Here is a 21365-nt window from a genome sequence, read left to right as displayed (position 1 = left end):
GCAGATAGCCAGCACTCAACAACAGGCAATTTCCCATTTGGTTTGTTTTTGCTTTGGCAAGGTCCAAGCCCTGAACTGCAATGAATTCACCGTGATGTCACCTTGTTTGTCTCTCAGAAGCCACCCATTTGTCCTTCCCCAATGACACTCGGATCTCGACACATGCTTTTAAATAAACTTTTAAATGAGGTTCACAATTATTCCCATCAGTGGCAGTGGTATCAGAGGAATCAAGAAAATATATTTAGTACCTGTATCCTGTCATCTTTATATCTGCAGAATGATCGCAACATGCAGAGCTGAACATGACCTTAGACATTATCTCACCCACACCCTCACTTTTAGTGACAAAGTATTCTCTGAATCACAAATGGTATAAATTAAGTTTAAAATAATGCTTTAAAAATATTTATCTTGTTCTTTAAATTTTCTAGTGTATGATTTATAGCATACATAACCTTAGCTTATATATGTACATACATGTATGCCCAAACATTTTTTATTCAAGAAAATTTATAGGCCACGGCTTTATTCCATTTAGAAGAGGCCCTTTCTATTCCGTTCCCCTTACTATTCCATGAGTCTCTAGATGGCAGGGACCACGCCTTTTGTATTTCTTTCCTCGAAAAAAAAAATAACACCTTGGGGAACATGCTCCATTCGGCTTGCAGGTCAGTAAGAATCCTTGAATGAACACACCTTGGCTCAATCTGTGTCCCACCCTGCTGGATGTACGTGTGCAGTGGGCATCTGATGACTTCATCAGCCTAGCACTTCCTCTGGGCATATCTCCTCGTTCTCTCTGGGGACTTCTCCAGTTCTGGAAGGACACATAAACAGCTCCTAGCAGTGGATGCTTCTTAACAGGGAGTCTGGTAGGAAAGAGTTTTACTCTTCGTTGTCTTTTTTTCCCCCTCATTTAAATTTTTACTATGTGCATTTTAAATTAAAAGCTAATTGACAGATTATCAGAATAAAAACCTGCCCCAAGCAGACCCTGTTCTGCTTCAGAAAGTGGACTACAGAGTCTAGACTGAGGATCCTTGCCACCTGCGAGAGGTTCACATTGAGTGCCACTACCTTTGATCAGCTCGGGGGGCAGAGCTCACTCTAGAACTCTCCCAGGGCCAGTGATGGAGGCTGGGGTGACTCGACTCCTAGTGGAGCCAAGGGGCTCTTGGGGACCAGGGATCCACCAGACTGGGACCCAGGAAACCAGATACTAAGTATCGGCCCTCTTACTTGCTCAGTCACTAAACCTCTTTGGGAATCAGCTCCTTGAGGGTAAAATAAAGGGATACACTCCAACTACATGCTCAAATGATTCAGGCCCATGTCTCAATAGTATTGATTTCTCCTTCTCCATCCTCTGAACAGCCAAAAAAAAATTTTTTGTTGTTGGTCTTATTTTCCATGATTTAAGTTATGAAAATACTCATTTTCTGCATATGCTTTTGGAAAGCTGAATACTGCCCCCTCCCAACCAAAACACCAAACTGAAGGGCCTCTTCTGCACTAACAAAACTCCGTTGAACATGACTGCGTTTCATTTCTCATTGCAGCTCGTTTTCTTAAGACTTGCCGCCTTCAAAAAGCAGTATGAAGAAAAAAACATCCGTGAGTTGGATTCCAGTCCAACGAGGCTTTCCTGTACAAAGCCGCGCTGGGGAGCCCTCGGCCTTGCAAACGTGCAGTCTGCACTCTGGACACCTTTTATTTAGTTTTAAGAATTCCCTTTGCATGTGGCAAAAATGGGTTTGAGGAAAACAGAGCGGGACAGATGAGGGGGAGGCGGAAGCAGAGCGCTCACAAACGTGGTGCCGGGAGCTGGATGCCACCTGGGCCCCCGGCCGAGAGAGAAGCGGGATCGACGGAAGGAGCAAGGAAAGTCATTCTCGACACAAACCAGGGTCCTGGGGCATGCCGCCCCAGCCCAGGGCCTGGCCATGCAAGATGCAGAAATGGAGACTGTGGCCTCAGGACCACAGAGCATTTGCACCAACACGAGGAGTCCTTTGGGTGCCTCCTGAGGCACCTGCAGGGTCTGGAGCAGCGGAGGTCTGTGTCCATGTCCACGAGCACGTCAGTTGACAGATAGCACCAGTTGGGAGGCTCAGGGCAGGAGAGAGGCTGAGGCTCTCAGCCTCTAGCACCCACTTGCCCGGCCCTCCTGGGAAGAGGCTCACTTCCTTGAGGGCTGCTCCTGCAGCACGAGGCTCTCCCTCTGCCCTGGGGAAACTGGAATCGGAGTGAGGTCTGACCCAGGGCACCTGCTGCTCTGGAGGGCCGGGTCACGACTGCGCAGTGAGAAGATGCTGCTGCACCGGATCGGGGGCCGGGAGGTGGAAGGGCAGGCTGAGGGCCCACAAAGGGGGCCCTTTCGGAAGCCCAAGCAGGGGCATTTTGCAGCCAATCTGTTCCCATTCCCAGGAACCCCAGGAGTTGGCCCCGTGCCGCTTCTGGTTATTTTGGGTAGGTCAGGGGAAAGGGAGGAGAGAGAGACCAGGAGAGGCCAGACCAGAGAGGTCTCTCCAACATCGGAGGTAGGCAGTGTGTGGTGGGGACACTGCGCTGGGGTCAGGAGCCCTGGTCCCAGTTCTGCCACTCTCTTGTGTGAATTTCGCTACACCATCTCACCTGCGTCTCCTTTCCCGTTACCAAGTCAGGCAAATCCTACCCCACTTACCTCAGAGGGATAGGCTAAGGGTGAAAATAGATAACGGATAGAAAACACGTTTAAAAAAGTAAAAAGCGCTATTCAAGCGCGAGGCAGTGTTGTCGTCATAGAGATGGTATCCCTCGGCACGTCCTCAGCGCAGTCACACCGTCACTTCCTTTTTTGGCGTCTCACCCTCAGGACCTGATTTCCTGACCTCGGAAGGCTTCGGAGATCCCCTGGGCAGTGACAAGATGCTGCTGAATCAGCTGCTTGCTTCCGCTGATCAGTCTGTGACCCCAGTGGCCAAACCGGGCACTCTAGGTGTCCCAGGGGAGTGCCCGACGCTCTTGCTTCATTCCTGTCCCGCTGGCACCTTTCCTGCGGGAAGCCACTGAGCCGGCCCCTCGGGCCACCCTACGAGATGAGCTGGGGCGTCCATTCCGGCGGACAGGTCCAGGGCGCCCCTGCCCAAGCCCCGGGGGGCCTTGTTTGGAGTGCAATTCCTGCTCCCGACTTCCAGCAGGTGGCGGGTGGAGGGAGGGAAGGCGAGCCGAGATGGTGGGTCCTCAGGCCGCCCCCAGGCCTGCCCCACCCCTGCTCCTGCCACTGGGCCCTCCCCTCCCCCAGCCCAGCCCTAGTCTCGCTCGGGTGGCGCCTGGATGGGCCGCGGGGCGCCGAGGCCCGGGCCCCCGCCGTGCACGCGCAGGTGGTCCTTGAGCGACTCCTTGTAGCGGAAGCTCTTGCCGCACTCGCCGCACGCGTAGGGCCGCTCGCCCGTGTGGATGCGCTGGTGCTTGAGCAGGTTCTGCTTGCGGATGAAGCTCTTGCCGCAGAGCGCGCACTGGAAGGGCCGCTCGCCCGTGTGCAGCCGCTGGTGGTTCTGCAGGTGCTCCTTGCGGCTGTACGTCTTCTCGCACTCCGAGCACTTGTAGGGCCGCTCGCCGCGGTGCGTCATCTGGTGGCGGATGAGGCCCGAGTGGCAGTTGAAGCTCTTCTCGCACTCGGCGCACTCGTAGGGCCGCTCCTTGGTGTGGCTGCGGTGGTGGATGATGAGGCTCTTGCGCACCCCGAAGCTCTTGCCGCACTCGGGGCACGAGTAGGGCTTGCTGCGCGCTCCGTGCAGGAGGCCGCGCCGGAGCCCGCCCCCCGGGCAGCAGCTGCCGCAGCCCCCGCCGCCCCCCGGGCCCCCGCCCGCGCCCCCGCCGCCCGCCAGCGCCCCGGCCGCCGCGCCGCACTCCCCCGCCAGCGCCGGGAAGCCGTCGTCCAGCAGCCCCGCCGCGCCCCGGCTCGGGGGGCCGCCCGCGTTCTCGGCCGCCGCGGCCGGGGGCTGGCTCGGCGGAGCGGGCTGGGGCTGCGGGGCCGGGTTCTTCACCAGCAGCAGGCTGTCACCTGGAGGGGGGAGACACAGAGAGGTGACAGGCTGCCAGCGCTCTGCCCAGGACCCCACAGCGTCCCCAATTTCCTCTGTGGCTTGGCGTGAGTCACAGGTGATCTGGGCCTCAGGTTCTCTACAAAATGAGGCTGAATGAGGCAAGCGGTCACGGTCACGTCCCCCATGGCTCGAGGGCTCCTTGACCCTCTGACCTGCCCAAAGCCACCTAGAGAGCACCAGAAGCGAGTCAAGTAAGCAGCAGCGTTTAGGACAGAACATGCCTCCAGGATGCAAGGGGGCTGCTTGGCACAGAGAAGGCACTAAGTAGATATTTGTCACATAACAGAAACCAAAGGAGGCTGGAACCACTGTTTTCACCTAAGGCAGTGCATAATGTAAGAATTTCAGGAGGGTGCTCTCCAATCACATTCTCTGGGGGCCGGCATCTGGAGCGGGGCGGAACCCGGCTCTGGCTCCTGCTCCTGACCAGCACTCACTCTGGAAGGGGAAGCGCCTGGTATCAGGGGACTCCAGAGTCCTCCTCCTACTTCTGACTCCCTGGAGCCTCACGCAGTCTACCTCTGGGTGAACCAGATTGTGTTCCTGTCTTACACGAGCTGTCAGAGAGCAGGGACGAATGCACACTCATTAATCTATGAGGTCGGGCATTCCTTTTACTAAAGTCTGGAGTCCAGTTAGGCTGAAGTCTGAAGGAGGATGGCAGGGACGGACTGGTATCAAGTATTTCTGAGTTTTACTCTATCCTCACCACCCTCTCCCCTTCCAACCCCTACCCGGATGGCTGTGCCACGGGATACCAAAAGTCCATCCGGTTGTCCTTGGCAACCCCAACACTGGATGTGTTTTGGTGTTCAAAAAAATCACGGGTGAGGTGCTAATTTCACATTCCAAAATTAACACTGGAAGGCAGGCTCATTTTGGAAGAAAAACAAGGGGCTCTGATAAGAGGCTTTGGGACCGGGCAGGCAGGAGAAGCATCTCCAGATACCCCCGTCTCCCAAACTCTGGGCGTGTCCTGCTAAATGCTAAGGTTCCAAGGCCTCCCAGAGATAAAACAACACAAGGCAAATTGTTCTATGGCTTAGCACGTCCAACTGAAGAAGTAAAATGGTCCAGTAATTTGCAGAGTCTTGCAATTTCCACACAGGCTTCCCTAGATCTGTCCCCACAACTGCACAGGAGGAAAAGGCTCCTCCAGGCCCACGTGGTCCTAGCTGACTCGCGAAAATCAAAAAATAGTCTTGAGGGACAAAGGTTTGAGTAGAATCTCCTGGCACGATGTGTGATAAACTGGTATCTATGCCTTCAAGGCCAAAGCTAGAAATGGTGGCCTGGGAGCTGTAGAGCTGTTGTCACTTCTCCCTGGCCTCAGAGTCTCTGGCTTTCCCTGTCTCATCTCACCCCACCGACAGGTTAGAAAGAAGACTACTTTGAATTCTGTGTTAAACAAGGACACATACTGTTCCTCTCTTGTCCCCTGCTCAGTCCCCCAGCCCCTCCCCGCTCTCCAGACTGAACTAAGTTTGTCTCACTGACAATGGGGATCCGCTTACCTGGGTTTGAAATAGCCTTTCGGACCAGAAATGACCTGTGTCCTCAGCTCTTACGTGGATTTTAAGCTCTTAGAGGGCGTCAGGAGTATGGACAAGGAACATATGTTTAGCTGTCCCTTCAACACTCCAACCGACCAGAAGACACTAACTCAGCTGTTCTCAGGGCGATGGCACTGGGTCTGGCAAGGAACGCTGGCCATGCGCTAAGAGTGTTAGATAATCCACAAGCACAGCCCTACAGCCCCGGGCCAATGAGCGGAGTTTCACCCGAGACCCAAGTCGGGTGAGATGTTTGGTTGGAAACTTGTTGGGGGAAAAATAGCCCCTCTCCCTACTTGAGCTTGAGGATCTTCACCAGTGACACTGGGGTGTCAGCTCAGAACTGGCTTGAGTACTGTGGCCAGTGTTTCCCAGTATGTGAGCCACCTGCTGCCAACAATACCTGCTCAGGCCCCACCGGCTCAGCTCACTCCCAGCCCATTCACCTTCCCCTGCTACTGTGGGCTGAACTGTATCTCCCAAAAAGATATGTTGAAATCTGAACCCCCCAGGACCTCAAAATGTGCTCTTATTTGGACATAGGGTCTTTGCAGATGTAATTAGTGAAGATGAGGTCATACTGGGATTGGGGGTGGGGCCTGACCCTATATAACTGTCCTTATAAGAAGATGGCCTGGTGAAGACACAGACACAGACACAAAGGGAGAACACCATGTGAAGACAGAGAACTGGGGTGACACAGCTACAAGCCCCGGAACGCCGAAGACTGCCAGCAAACGCCGGAGCTAGGAAGAGGTGGGGAAGGGTTCCCTACGGCTCTCAGAGAGGGCACTCCTGGTCCCCAAAACTGTGAGACAACACCTTTCTGTTGTCTAAAGCCACCCAGTTCATGAGACTTTGTTAAGACAGCCCTAGGAAATGACCACACCTCCAAAAGGGAAGGGTACAGTGCTTTGGTAGAGACCACTGAAAGGCCACCGCGACCGAGCATCGCCCTATCGGGGGTGGCCTGGGGCAAGCAGCCCTCCCTCTGGACGACGCTCCCAGGGGACCCGGGGCACAGTACTCACCAGGGCCAGAGTCTAAGCTGGGCTCTCCTTCTATGGGGTCACGCGGGCCCCATGCGTACGGCTGCTCCTCCTGCTTGATCCATGACAAAATGTCATGTGCTGAGATCAGGGACTCTGTTCGAGGAGAGAAGGCAGACTTAGTGTCGGTTCATTTCTGCCGAGCCGCCCACCCAGGCTTTGAAAACCAGCACATGCGAAGGCTGTGGCTCCGGCTCACAGGGCACGTGGCAGTTTTGGTACCTGTTTCATTTACTGGCTGTCCTCCCCGAGCTCATGCCCTCCTAAATGGGACCCCAGGTGGCCAGGGATGAGGAGGTTTGTCTCGGGTCTATGCGGCGGCAGAGCCAGGATCAGAACCCAGGTCTTCTGACTCTGTCCACTGAGCCCCAGAGCAGCCTATGGGTCCCGGACAGGCCAGAGAGCAGCCTGGTCTCTGACACCCACGGGACCAAGGGAGGAGAGGCAGGGCTTAAAAATCAGCGATGGGAGAAATGGTGACCAAAGGTCATTGTAAGAACTGCAGTGGAGACTGGCTCCTTATGAGGGAGGGGTCAGCGGCCCTTCCGCCCTGGAACCGTCTCCACCTCCCCAGCGTAAGGCTGTAGAGTTGAAAAACTACAAGCTATGCTAGATTTTACGTCCTGGTACGGGAGGTGGCCACCGAACAAGATGCCACTGGATTACTCCAGGTCTGCAAGCATATGTGAACACACACACGCGTGCGCGTGCACGCACGCACGTGCCCACACACAGGCCCTGGGCTTCCCTACGGTTCTTTTATGCTTTCCTTTAGGTCTGGCCCCTGCTCAGAAGTTTGCTGGGAGACATCTAACTAGTATTCACTCAAAAATTCCAAAAACTGTAAATTACTTTCTTTTTGTCACAGAAGCCTTTTTGGTCATATGTATTGTTCAAAAGTCAGTGAAGTCATTTCAGTATTATTTACAGTGACACAGTAAACTATCGATTTAATGATTCCGTTAGAAAAATCCTCTTCACTTTACTAATAGTTGTGAAGTCTGTACAAAGTCACTTTTTTGTTTTTTTTTCCCTGAGCCTTCATTGGTCTTTGACCAAAAGTGACTCAATCGCTGGTGGATTTGCCAAAAGTTAGAAAAGTCAGCTGAGAGGCGACTGTCCCCCCGATCTTCATTCTGGCACCCTGCTCACCTGAATTGGGGTCGGTTGGTATGTCTCTCTCCGCCAAGTCCTGCTGATCCCACACACACGGGGGCTCCTCCTGTTTGATCCGGGACAAGAGGTCCTGGGCAGAGGCTGGCGAGTCTGCACATGGGGACAGAGTGGCAAAAGTGTTGGGGAACATGAAAATGCCCACGAGTCTGTGCTTTGAGTAAATCTCTCATTTCATGCAATTACGTCTTTTCCCTACAAGTCGGGTATAATTAAATTTTGCTAATTAGTTAAAGGTTTGAGTCAGCTTGGACTTAACGGAGCTTTTGCTGTGAATAACTGGCTACTATCAGGGAGCGACATAACAGTGACTTCGAGAGAGAGTCTTGTGCTTTAGGAGCTTAGAGGAGGTTCATGCTCGAATACTGAGCACTGAGCACTGCCGCAGGAAGAGGTGTCCCTTTTAGCACCATTCCAAGAGCATGATGCCTTCCAGGAAGCCTTTTATCTGAACCATTTTAACTGGATTTTTCTAAGATGCACCCTGTGTCTTCTTTCTTCTGCAGAGTCTATTAAACCTCCTTTACCCTCTTATCTCTGAAATCTCTTGGAAGATGTAATACCATGATGCCTTCGAGGACTGTGCTGGATGACAAGGGAACCGGCTTTCCTCAACCCAGCCGCTCTTATCACTTACCTATGGGTGTGAGGCTCTGACTAAGGGGGATGAGGTTTGTGGAGATCTAACCTGCGGATAAGTAAAGAGCTATAGTGTGTTAATATATCTTGTGCTGGTTAATTTTATGTGTCCGCTTGGCTAGGCCACAGTACCCAGAAATTTGGTCAAACATTATTCTAGATGTTGCTGTGAAGGTATTTTTTTTAGAAGGACTTAACACCGAAATCAGCAGACTCTGAATAAAGCAGATTATCCTCCATAATGCGGGTGGGCCTCACCTAATCATTTGAAGGCCTTAAAGAAAATGCTGGCCTCCCCCGAGGAAGAAGGATTTCTGCCAGCAGACAGCCCTGGCTTCCCAGCCTGCTGGCCCATTTGAAGGTTCTGGATGTGCCAGCCGATGCCTTCCAATCAATCAACCAATCAATCAATCAATCGACTGATCTGTTTCTCTCTCTCTACACACAAGCACACACCCCCTCCCGCCCCCATTGGGTCTCTGGAGAATGCCAATACACATCTGCTCTAACATCTGTTCTCACACCCAGAGTCCAGCTGGATGCCATCCAAGAGGAACCTTCCAGACTGCCCCACAGGACTGCAGCCGAGCCCATGCCTGGTGCAGAGGCCACAGTCTGTAAAGGCTTGTATAAAACAATGAAGGCTCTTCTGGGTCCGAGGCAGGTGTTACAGACCGGTACACCCCCCGCCCACAGAGCCCCCTAAGGTGCCTTCACACAGCACTGCTGCCCTGACAGTGCCTGTCGTGGGGAAGGAAGGGGTAGTTAAAAACTGATATTACAAAGAGAGGAAACGGAACTAAGCCCAGATGAGCCTGCACATTGTCAATGCCCCGGGCCACGTTTGCGCCCATCCCGGATGCACAGCTCTCCCATTTCCAGCTCAGGCCCCCGGTCTTGCAGGCACGGCGCGCATAGCGCTGGGCACCTTGCGGGACCCTGCGGGACCTCCCCCCGCATCCCGCTTGGCGGCTATTCTGCTCACTCACCGGTGACGGGTTCCGTGGGGATGGCTCGTTCCTCAAGGCCCCGCTGACCCCGGGCCTGACACAGTGCTTCCTCCCGCTTCACCTGAGAGGGGGCTTCCTGCGCAGGCACCAGGGGCTCCGCTCCTGGGGACACGGAATCACATCATTCAGGGTCTTTTTTTCCCTGAATGATCGTCACCCAAACGCTCTTGGGGTCGGGAGCACGGCTGATAGCACTCGTTGGGGAAGAGCACAGGAGTCTCGGGTTCCTGGGGGTGACTCTGGGGAACCCCGAGGAGCAGAAGGTCCTGGGAGCAGAGAGGCGATCAACATCCAGGACAAAGGGGCAGGCCAAGGACAAAATGAGGTGCGAAAGCTGGAACAGAGTTCCAGAAACAGCCTCACGCCAGGCTGGGTGCGAATCAGGAGCAGGCCATAAGTTTGACCTTTGTGGAGGAGTCATTCTTCCTTGATTTTCACCCCAGTTAGAAAGAGTTGGCCAGACACAACACAGACACACACTCGCATACGCATACATGATCAGCAGGACGTTAGATGGGCAAAGAGATGCAACCCAGCCCCATTCCTGGATGGATAACGCGCAGCAACCTTATGCATAAAAGACAGTGAGATATCTTCTATGTAACCCCAAGACGTGACAAACAGGGCATTTTCCTCCTGTAATGACCTAGGGCACACTGTCCTAGCCCTGGAAGCAGACGGCTCAGGCAGCAGGAAAGAAGTTAGATGAGGAATCAGAAGACGTAGGTCCTAGTGTCAACTGTGCCGCCCCAGCCCAGCCGATGAGTCGCTTGACCCCTCTGGCTCTCAGTCTGCTAGTCCCATCCTTAAAACGGGCATAGCGCTCCCTGTCCGATCTCGTGCACAGTGATGGATGAAACTCAGTAAAACCGAGAGGTTACGGTGTTTTCAGGGTGAAAGGTTACCACAGCCGCTGACCTCAGACGTTTGCAGGTTCTACATATTTTTGCCGCACGCATGTTTGCCACAAACATTTCTGCCATAAGCATCTCACTGCACAACTAACTGGCCATGAGGCAATTTTTGCCGTAAAAGATAAAATAACGAAAAATAAGAGGGACGTTAAAAAGGATGTGATGAAATGTGAAAAATTAATAACCAAATGAAAAAGACTTTGTTATGAAAAATGAAAATACATTGTCTTCAAAGTCTTTCCTTCGCAGCGTTATACTGTTTTAAATTTTTGCTCGTTGATTCGTCTGCTCGTTTGGCATCACCCTTTTTCTTTCCCACTACGTTTTCTTCCCTCGTTAGGGGAAGTTATCAGTTTCCAACCAAAGAATCGATAACTGATGCTCTTGAAGACTTGCGAATCAGTAGCCACCTCTTTTATACTTGGTAAACTCTTGGTGCCGATGGGCGGGGGAGGGATGGCCGCTTCCCAGGGGACTTGAGGAAACTGACACGTGATCAGTCTCTAGCACGGGATGCGACCTGGCTTCACGTGCAGGTGTTACCATCCCCAGTTTTAAGATCACCACATCTACTTGTCACCGCGTAGACCACTATGAGGGCTAAGATTATGTAACGTAAAGATGGGAGTAACTACAAGAGCCTCCTCAACGGACAAATGAAACCAAACTGACAACTGGCGTAAGCACGAGTAACCTGTTATTTTATCTTTTATAGCAAAATTGCCTTACGGCCAGTCTTACAGCGGGCCACAGCATAGCTACATGTCCATGTCCGCGCCCCTTCCCCGTCCCGAGCCACCTGCCCGGGGCCGGGCCTGGGGCCGCTCCCAGGTCTACGGCCTCGCACTACAGGTCACTACCAGGCCTCGGCAGGCTGGAGACCGCCCCGTCCTCTTCTCTCCGCCCAGCTTTCCTGGGCGTCCAGAGCTGCGTGGCTCTGAGGACGAACATCCCCAGTGTGCATCCAGGCCCTGAAAGCTCGTCCTGTAAGTGACCGCCCCATTTCAATGGCGGCAGAACTGGCCCCATGAGCAACTCAAGAGAAGCCCTGTTGGATTCAGGCCAGGATGGAGGGGCTTCTCTCCTGCCCTGCCCCGGACGAGGGTCTTTTCAGCTGCCATCACCTGTGTCCGGATCCATCAGGATTTCTCTGTCTCCCGGTTCACGCTGCTCCCACACGCAAGGCTCTTCCCTGGGCTCAGCCTGGGACGGAGCGTCTGGCTTGGGCGCTGTCCCCTCCGCATCTGGAATGAGTAGGAAGAGAAGGAAGACCCCAGGGAAAGTGACCGAGGGGTTCTCACCAAGGGCATTGGCAGACACTTCCCTCCCCGAGCCCCCTCCTCAAATAGTGGTGGCGTCACATAGCACTCAATTCCACAATGATCGGCCCTGTTATTGGGTGTTTAATTTTCATCCTATTATGAATCATTCTATCTTCCTTGCATTATAAGCCAATCGTTTCTTGTGTTTACATTAGGCATAAACACGCAACACTCTGCCCAGGTGGTGTGACCAGGGGTTGAAAGCATGTCACCGCCCACTGCGGGACCACTGGCCACAGGCAGGAGGGTGTCCTTACCCAGGGACGTCAGGGTTTTGTAGTTCTCCTTGACGAGGTTGTTGTAAAGCTCCTTCTGCCATTCGTCCAAGTTCTTCCACTCGTCCTCGGAGAAGTAAACAGCAATGTCCACGAAAGTCACCGGAACCTGGGCCAACGAGAGCGTGAGTCTGGCGCCCCGCCTGCTTCTGCCACCACATCCCCTTCAAGGGCCACGGGCCGCCCCGGCCCGCGGCCCGGCCTTCGCTCTCCACGGCGACTCGTCCTCCTCGGCCCAGCCCAGTCCATCTCAGCGGGATTGGGCCACTCTGTCCCCCGATCTCCCGCTGCTCCCGAACAATGATGGCTGCCTTTATTTTTAAAGCATTTAATTACATCCTCCATAAATTCGCTTTTAGGTAACTGGGCACCTGAAGGTAAAGCTGAAGCCGGTGCTTGTGGCGCTCAGGGTGACGGGGTGTGGGAGGTTCTCAGAGAGGGCATCGGTGAGCCAAGTACACTAAAACCCTGTTATAAAACCTGTATTTCTGGTCAGGTCACCTCTACATACAAAGAGACATTTTTGTCACTAAGACGTGTAAAATCTAAAGGCACGTGCTAACGCTCCGGGACCCCGATGGCTTTCGTTCACCGCTGCACCCCAGGCCTGTAGAAGCGCACGGTCTGGAGTCAACACGGATCTGTTCAACGTGTTGGACAGAGGCCGCCAGCCCTGCTGTAGCCTAAGCCGTCTAGCGCCCCGCGTCGGCCGCTGTAACCGGAGGCCGTCTCATCCGCTATGCACGGCTGGTACTGCGGTTTGACAGGATCCTTGTCTGTCCCTCACCAGATGGCCTCGCCTTGGACCGAATCATTCGGTTTCACCTCCGTGACTTTAATAACTGGGCTTTCCTCTCTGGCCCACGCAGCCTTACCTCTCACCGCCTCCACGCCTCTACCAGCCCAGCCTTTCGCCCTCACTGTGAAATCCAGCCCCTCGATGCTGCCCCCTGCCCTAGGGCGAGCCCGTCGGTCTTTGTACCTGCACGTACAACTCACCTACATGGCGCCTTTCGGAGAAGGAGAAAAACAGCCCTCCGTGTGTCAGACCCACTGATGTGCACTTTGGTGGGCGGGCAGCACCCTCACTTAAACCAGAAACGCCAGGCGCTCATAGCCATGAAAGCGTCCTGGGCAGGTGCCATGTGCACACCTGTATGCTACCTAGTGACAGACAACTCACCAGCCATCTTTAGAAACAGAACCAGACCTTCTAATTCCCTGGACGCCCCCAACAGACCTGGGCGGATCTCCTCCCTGGGAAAAGCGATCGAGACCGCTCTTTTCATTTTAGTTTCCTGCTGTGAGACAAAAGTCATGAAATTCTGCAGGTGACGCCCACCTGTCTCAGGCCGCCCTGGAAGCCTCTCGCTGACCCATGGCCCTGTTCCCTGGAGGCTTCTCTCAAACTCGCCCCTGTCGCTCCAGTCTATCCTGAACGCAGGTGGCTGTGGGCACGTCCCCTCCTTGCCCTTCTTCTGGCCAAGCAAATCCCACGACGTGCTACCTGGATTCCTGTCCCACCTCCTGCCCGTGAAACTCCACCCAAAACGATCTTTTCTCGGACAGCTTCGGTCTCCCCTCTCCGCTGGCTTTCCTGCCAGGGTCTTCCAGAGCCCCCCTCGACTCCGCCACGCCAAACGGCTCCACCCGCTCCCTCTTCACAGGAAAATCCCGAGGGACACGCTTGCTTCCTTCCTTCTTCACAATCCACGATTTGAACGCCTTCCAAGGTGAACCCCGCTCTCTGAAGCCACACCTGGAAGGTCACCCGTGGTCCCCTCGTCAGCCCTCGCCCTTTCACGCCTCTCTGCAAGGTCACGCCACCTCTGTGGAATTCTCCCCCGCGTGGTTTCTGCGTCGTGCTGCTCCCCGCCCGCCCGGCTCAGGCACGTCTCTGCGGCTCCCTCTTCCTCCCCCAAGACCCAAGGTTCTGCCCTTGCCCTTCCCTGTTCTCTCTGCCCTTGGTAATGTCACCCTTTTTCACAGCTTTAGTGGTCACCGCTTTGCAGATGACACCCTTCAACTTCCCTTGCCCGCTTCAGAGTTCACATTTCGACAGCCTCCTGAGTGGCTCCATTTAATCGCCTTTTAAGTAAATGTATCCAAAACCAAGTTCATTATCTGTTCTGACATCCCAACTCCTCTGCCTCGCTTCACCATTTCTGTGCAGAGGCAACTCTCTGGAACCATAGTCCACGGCTGGAAACAGACATCGCTTTGTAAAAGCTTCACCGTGCCGGGGCATAGCAGAAATCTGAGACGTAGCCGGAGACCGCAGGGGGCCTACAGTCTAGACGGGCAGACAAAACTATCCATGAATAATCTATAAGGCAGTTGACAGACACAACAGGATCCAAGAGGCACGAAGGATCTGAATTTGACAAAGAGAATGCAACGAGCGTAGCCAAGCGTCCACAAGCAATGCTAACTACTGCTGGCAACACGAATTTATTCTCGTGGTGCTTTACAGTTGTGTGGGGTTTTAAAATACGTCCACAAATTCTGTGACAGCCCCCTTTAAAAAGTACAGTTTAATTCTCCTCCCCTTGAGCATGAGCAGGATTTAGTGACTTGCTTCTTAGAACTAAAGAAGTGATGGTGGACAACTTCCGAGACCAGGTCACAAAAGACATCGTAGCTTCCGTCCTGGGCTCTCTCTCGTGATTCACTCGCTCTAGGGGAAGCCAGCTGCCATGTCGTGAGGACACCCGAGCAGCCCTGTGAGGAGGGCTACAGGGTGAGGAACTCGAGCTTCCTGCCAACAGCCACATGGGTGGACCACAACAGGACGCAGGTCATCAGGCCTCCAGATGACTGGAAGTCCAGCCCGTAGACAACTTCACGAGACTCTGAGCCACAACCACTCAGCTAAGCTAAGCTGCTCCTGAATTTCTAACCCTCAGAAAACTGCAAGATGATATATTTTTTTTCGGTTGCTAAGTTTGGGGGTAATCTGTTACACAGAAATAGGTGGCTGATACAGTGTTGTCCCATCAACAAAATCAATGAATCCTCATGACTCCACAAAGTAAGCATGCTGTCAGCTTCATTTTCCAGACGGAAACACTAAAGCTCAAAGGGACCAGCTGGGAATTTACTAATTTATGATTCATTTATACTTCAATTCTTTCAAACGGGGAATCGAGGCTTGAGAATAGCAAAAACCATACTTGACCAGCGGCAGGAAAACCAGCACGTGCCAAGCCCAGATTCAAACTCTCATCATCTGATTCCGGGCCCCTTAACTATGCCATTATTCTGTGAGGGTACATGTCAACTCAAGGGTCCTAACGCCTGATCCAACGCACAGAACACACGAGTGTGCCGCACGAGGTCGGAGCACCGAGGTAAAATGCACAGCACAGGCAAGAGGAAGGGCCGTGTGTGAGATGCCAGAGAAGCACCACGTGCCAAACCACATGAAAACCAGTGTCTATGGGCTGCGGTGGCAGGAAGTGTTTTAGGGGCGAACCAGGCCACTATGACAACTCGTTTCTGTGAGGCCTCAATAAACCGCTGTCAAACGACTCCTCTGGCAAAGTCACTGGGTTGTAGCCTCTGCAGATACAAAGACAGATAGAAGTGTGAACTCTCCAGCTGGAGTCACTTGGCAAATATTTTTTGCATACCGGCTGTGAGCAAGGTGCTGTCATAGGCACAGAGACACAGCAATGAACCAAGCAGAATTTAGATTCTGGTCAGAGAAAATCAAAACATAAGTAAATATGAGAGAAGACAAAACATAAGTAAATATTTAAGATGCCTGATGGCATAAATGAGAGCGGGGACCGAGAAGAGCGTGTGCCGCGGTCGGGGGCACATGGTCTTTTGGTGTTCACAGAAGGCCATGCTGACGTGACAACCGAGCAGACCTTGCTGGAAGCGACAGGGAGCGAACCACGCCTGTCCCCAGGGAAGGCAAGTCCCTGAGGGGGGATGGGAGGTGTGCTGGCGGAATGGCCAGAGGCCGGCGCGCCAGGCGGCAGTGGGCGAAGGGGGCGGAGGGGCGGTGAGTACCGCAAGGTGGGGCTAGAGAGGGGGCCGCTGCCAAAATGGGGGCTACACGAGTAAGGCAGGAAGCCACTCGGGGGTTTTAAGCAGAGGCGTCATATGATTGGTTGATAGTTTAAAAGGATCGCTCTGGCTGCTTGGCTGAGCATAGATGGTTTGGGGCAGGGGACAAGGACAGAGGCAAGGAGACCAGGCAGAAGGCCATGGCCATAATCCAGATGAGAGGTGACGGCAGCCCTGAGCACACGGTATGGGGAGCAGTGGAGGTGGGTGCGAGTGGTCGGGCTGTGGACGTTATTTTGAAGAAAAAGCATACAGTATTTCCTAGATGTTGGAAGTAGGGTGTGAGAAAATGAGGAGGACAGTGTGACCCCAAGGCTTTCATCCCGAGCAATTGGAAGGATAAAGTTGTCTTCAGTGAGCTGAGGACGCCTTTGGGTTCCAGGCAGAGGATAGGTTCAGGCAGGTCCCCTTAAATCGGAGAAAGTTACCGACACCCAGCTGGAGAGGCTGACTTAACAGGGAGGAGTGTCCACCTGGCGTTCAGGAAGGAAGTCCAGGCAAGACCCTGAGGAGGGCGGGGCGGGGGGAGATGGCATTCGGGAGCTGACAGCGCACAGACTGCGCCCAAAACCCCGAGACCGGCAGAAATCCTGAGGGGCGGTGGAGAGAACGAGCAAAGGCCCAAGCCCTGGCCCGCTCCAGACAGGAGAAGTCGGGGAAAGGAACCGGCCAAGGTGTGAGGAGCGAGGCAGGGAGATGGCCCAGCAGCCACTGGGGTGGGTGCCGGGGAGCGTGAGCCAGTGACCCATTTACTGGAGCACTGAGGACAGAGGAACATGGTGAGCGAGACCTGGGAGGATGCAGGGGCAGAACCCAGACAGTGAGGAGCTCGACGGGACCGATGGCCCGGTTTCTTCCACGGGGAACTGCAAGGAACAATGAAAGTGACGGGGGAGGGGCTCAGCAGTAGCGATGGGCGCCCTCGCTTCAGTTCTGATGCAAATACACGAACGGGAAAAAACTGATACTGGGGAGAGGACTGAACATTTGAGGACTGAACATTCGAGGAGGTTGAGGCTTTTGTTGTGGTGGTTAATACCACTAAGATGATTGGTTTTAAAAAAAGAGTCTTTACCTTTCAAAGCTACATACTGAAATATTTATAAATATAATGATTGATTGACGTCTGAGACTGGCTTCTAAATCACATGAGAGCAGGACATGGGTTGGGATTCAGATGAAACGAGATCGGCCAAGAGTTATTCGCTGTTGAAGCTGGATGATGGGTTCAGGAAGGTTCCTTATACTCTTCTGTCTACTTTAGTACGTGTTTGAATTTTCTATAATAAAAAAGGATAAAAGGGGAGGGAGAGGAAAAATGGGGAAGCAAGAATTGGAGACAGCACAGACAGCCTCTCCCTGAAGGAATTTTCGGCTCTAACGAGCAGAGAACAGAGGTGCTAACCACAGGGCAGTGTCACCGAACGTCTGCGTGCTGGTGGGGACGGTCCGGGGGGGAAGAGTTGGTGATGCACAGAGAAAGGGGAGACATGCTGGAGCGACCTCCAGCGTGGGACAGCGTGGGACAGCGTGAGACAGCGTGAGACAGCGAGCCCGCGGGAACAGAAAAGGCACAGGCGGGCAGGTGAATGCATGCGGCGGCTGCACGGGGACGTCCCCGTCAAGTGCCTGTTCCCTGGGTGGACCAGAAGCCGGGTCCTGGGCCGACAGCCAGTGTTGATGAGCTGGAGGGAGAGTGAGAGAGCGAGCGGCACGGGAAATGGAGCGCGGATTCTGGAGGGCGAGAAGGGCCCGCCAGCGGGTAGCGGTCATGACTTTCAAGGGACTCCCATCAGCGTGGTTTGGGGTCTGCCTCCAGCCACGTTCAGACAAACATATACGAAGACAACCGATGACAAACGATCACTTGTAGGTGCTAAGTGGAAAACCCAAGCATGAAGAGCTTCAGGAATCTGCCGACACCCAGACACCTCGGGGAGGGGCTGGGAGCGGTGACAGTGAAGGCTCAAAGACAGAAACGTGCTGGGGAACAGGGGGAGGCCAACTTCCCTGACGGAGAACACCCAAGACCGGGCTGTTAAAGCGGAGAGACGCTTTAAAGGAAGTTAGACAACAGGGAGCCAGAGAAGTTTGTGAGAACAAAATAAAATCGAGAATTTGTTCACCTGTGCTGGTCCTCACCTCCATCCCTGCCTATAGGGATCACCACGTACCTTGGGGACCTCCCCCTTGCTGCCCGGGGGCAGCCGCAGGACCCAGAAGTTCCTGTTCCTCAGCAGGTTCTCCATGTTCTCCAGCCGCCTCTGCAGCAGCCCGTACTCCTGCAGCAGCGTCCCCAGCACGGCCCACTTGCTCTCCATGTGGTTCCCGAACTCCACGGCCGTCTTCTCGCAGTCGGCCAGCTTCTTCTCGGCCGTCCCCGTCCGGCCCTCCAGATTTAGCAGCTGGCTGGCCTGGGCATCCACCTTCCTCTCCACGGCCTGAATGGCGGCCACCACGGTCCAGAGTGAGATCTCCGCCGGGGGCAGCTGGGGCTCTCTCATCATTCGGTCAGGGAAGACGGGTGCCCTATCCGGGAAGGGTGGGAACTGAAAAGGCATCGGTCGCCGGGCGTCCATGTCCCATTCTTGAGCCTGAGTGCAGAGGGCGGAAGCGACAGCCTGGGATGAGATCCTGCCTGAGAACACGGCTAGTAAAATGCCACAGATTCTCGCTCTTCTGCCAAGCCCCCGCCTCCCGTGCTATGGTGTTCATTCATGTCCCCAGCAATGGACCGAGCAGCCGCCTACCCAGCCTTTCTATTTCTTGCCTGCAGGAGTCATCCTGGTCATTAGTTTACGCATCTTGACCCTTGGCCTAAACTGTCACATAGCACTTTCTTTGAACAAAACAGTTACTTTCCTCAAGGGCTAGATTTCATGATGAACTCTTCAGAGTTGCTTAGTGTTTTCTGTTTCAAAGTGAGAATTTTCATGTAAGTCATCTGACCCTAATCTTCCCAGAACCTCTAAGCAGGTTAGGGCATGATTATCTCTGCTTTAAAGATGATGAAATCGAGGCACCGAGAAGCGGCCACTCTACATCACCTTGCTTCACTGCCAACTGGAGCGGCTCTAGGTGCTGCAGGTAACAAAAAAATACGGTTCAGGTCAGTGCTGCTGCCCACTTCCCAGCAGGCCGCGGCCAGGGGGACACCAGGCAGCCCAGCAAGGAAGTAGACGAGCAGCCTTTTTTCCAATATACAACTATTCATTCACATTTCCAAAATGAAAATAGATTTGCCAAAAAGATGTCATTCACTGAGTGGGGTACCCCATGGCCCAGGGCCCACCCCCCTCTCCCAGTTCCGGGCCTTCACCCTGGAAGGCGAGTCCCCATGGGTGCACATTGGGAGCTGGGCCCTACGACCAAGAGAGAGTGATCATGTGTTCACTGGTGACCAGGGAACTGGCCCCACCCTGTAACAGCACTTGGCTTACTGGATGAGGCTTACTGCATGACGGAGGGGCTAATAATGGCTCCTCACTATGGGGGACCATTTTCTGTTCTTCCTGTTGCTGCTGAAGAGGCCCCCGGGCTGGGCAAAATGGACCCCTGCTGCTCAGAGGGGACCTGGGCAAGCATGCCAACTGTCTTCTCTAACTTGGATCAGCAGTCACAGCCACAGAAGGACATCTCACACCTTCCAGGGAATCACTCCGTGACATGGGAGAAAGGGGATCAGTGCCCTGGGCCCCGGACCTGCTAAGTAAGAGGCGGCTGTTCTTCCACCTGGGCCTACTTAGGATAGACACTTGCCTGGCCACAGAAGGGGACAGGGACTGACAGTGGAAGTTTATAAAGTCACCCAGCCCAGCTTATGTGTCACAGATTTGTGGAGACCTAAAGCTGAAGAATGATGTAACACAAGGGGACAACTCTCGGCTGAACTCCTGTCAGAACCCGCTGAGAACCAGGCCCCCAGCAGAGGAGCCTCTGGGGGTCCCACCCAGGGTCAGCTCCCACACTGTCCTCCAGGCCTCTCTCAACACCGCCGCCTCCACTTTATATACGATTCCGGAGCACTGGCTCCCAGCTCGTCCGCACACTGAGAGCCTGGGCGCCCCAAGAAATGACCGCTGCCACTCGCAACCCCAGAGACGCTGATTTCACTAGTTTGGGACAAGGCCTGGGCGTCAGGAGTCTTAAGAGCTGCTCAGGTGATTCTAACGTGCAGCCGAGTGTGCCAATCGCTGGAGAGAAGGCAAAGTCACCTCTCAGTGGCCCCCGTCCCTCCGTCACACTCGGTGCAAGGGAAAAGTGAGTCACTCGTTATGCCTGGTGAATGCATTTAAAAATCGCCGTCAAAGCGGCTACGGCGTAACCTGCGGAGAACTCCTGTGCGCACATCCCCCGCGGGCCCGCGAGCGGCGGCCAAACCCCTCCTGCCCCGCGCGAGGTGACGCGGTCACGACCCCGCCAGGTCCCGCGAACCGCACGTTCCGGGCCCCTCGCCCCCACGGAGCCCCTCGGGCCGCCAGCGCCGGGCCCGGCGGGCACGCGGCCTCGGGGGGGCCTGCGGCTCGGCGGCGCGCGGGGCCGGGACGCGGGGCTCCGGACCCGGACTCGGGGCCGGGGCCGGGCCTGCTCGGGGCCCGCGGCGACCCGCCTGCGGCGCGAGCCCGCCCGCGCCCCGGCCCAGCGCGGCCTCCGCCGCCGCGCCGCACGCCAGGGCCCCTCCGGCGCCCCGCAGCCCCGCGCCCCGCCCCCACGGCCAGGCGGCGCGGCCATGGCGTTGGGCTGGGGCTGCACCCACCTGCATGGGCGGCATTCCCTCGGCCATTTCCCCGCGCAGCGCCGGCTCCTGGTGGCAAACCTCCTCTGGAGGCAGAGCCTGGGCCCAGCTCCAGCTCCCGCCGTCCAGCCCCAGGCCCTGGATGCCCAGCTGCTGAGGCTGCGGCCGTGTTGACACAAACTGCATCCTGGGAGTGCTGTTCCCCGCTCGGACCGGCCAGGGAGAAGAAGAACGTTTTCCAGGCGCCTTTCCCCTCGCCGGGGCCGGACAGCTCCATCTACAGCCCGTAGGAGCAAACAGTCCCCTTCGGCGGCGCTCCCCGCCCCTCCGCCGCCAGTGCGCCAGCCAATGGCCTCCGAGCTCCTGCCGCCTGCGGAGACCCGCGGCGCCACACCCTGGCCGGGGCCACCGCCACCCCTGAGGTGGCTCTGGGCGGGTATTCTCCTTAGAGCCTCAGTCAGCGATGGCCTGCCCTAACGTCCCAAACAATGCAGGGTACCGATTTCTGTTAATTCGGCAAATATGTT

The 21365-nt window shown here is 55.0% G+C and overlaps 1 protein-coding gene across 2 annotated transcripts; it reads right to left on the bottom strand.

The window, feature by feature from the left end:
* Positions 1 to 163: 163 nt before the first annotated feature.
* ZNF282 (zinc finger protein 282) lies at positions 164 to 21164 on the bottom strand. 2 transcript variants are annotated; one of them, XM_039861354.1, is made up of 8 exons: positions 20860 to 21164; positions 18278 to 18697; positions 12009 to 12135; positions 11554 to 11673; positions 9495 to 9617; positions 7846 to 7959; positions 6676 to 6789; positions 164 to 4048 (listed from the first exon to the last, which is right to left on the bottom strand). In XM_039861354.1, exons 1-8 carry the CDS (start codon positions 21022 to 21024, stop codon positions 3294 to 3296), a joined length of 1938 nt encoding a protein of 645 aa, XP_039717288.1. In that variant the 5' UTR covers positions 21025 to 21164; the 3' UTR covers positions 164 to 3293. The 2 variants fall into 2 exon arrangements, with proteins under 2 accessions (XP_039717288.1, XP_039717287.1); XM_039861353.1 differs by lacking the exon at positions 20860 to 21164 and adding an exon at positions 19926 to 20097.
* Positions 21165 to 21365: the final 201 nt, after the last annotated feature.

The sequence above is a fragment of the Pteropus medius genome, unplaced genomic scaffold, assembly GCF_902729225.1.
Source record: "Pteropus medius unplaced genomic scaffold, Ma_sr-lr_union100, whole genome shotgun sequence".
In the NCBI taxonomy this organism is placed as follows: domain Eukaryota; kingdom Metazoa; phylum Chordata; class Mammalia; order Chiroptera; family Pteropodidae; genus Pteropus; species Pteropus medius.
The sequence above is the reverse complement of the archived record's forward strand: the minus strand, read 5'-3'. Positions and strand labels throughout refer to the sequence as shown.

Bases quoted from the DNA above. Each gene is read 5' to 3' on its own strand.
- ZNF282 (XM_039861354.1), bottom strand. From the start codon at position 21,024: ATGCAGTTTGTGTCAACACGGCCGCAGCCTCAGCAGCTGGGCATCCAG. The intron at 18,698-20,859 runs GTGGGTGCAGCC...CTCTGCACTCAG, and splicing joins AGGGAATGCCGCCCATGCAG to GCTCAAGAATGGGACATGGA. The intron at 6,790-7,845 runs GTGAGCAGGGTG...CTCCTCGAACAG, and splicing joins ACCAACCGACCCCAATTCAG to AGTCCCTGATCTCAGCACAT.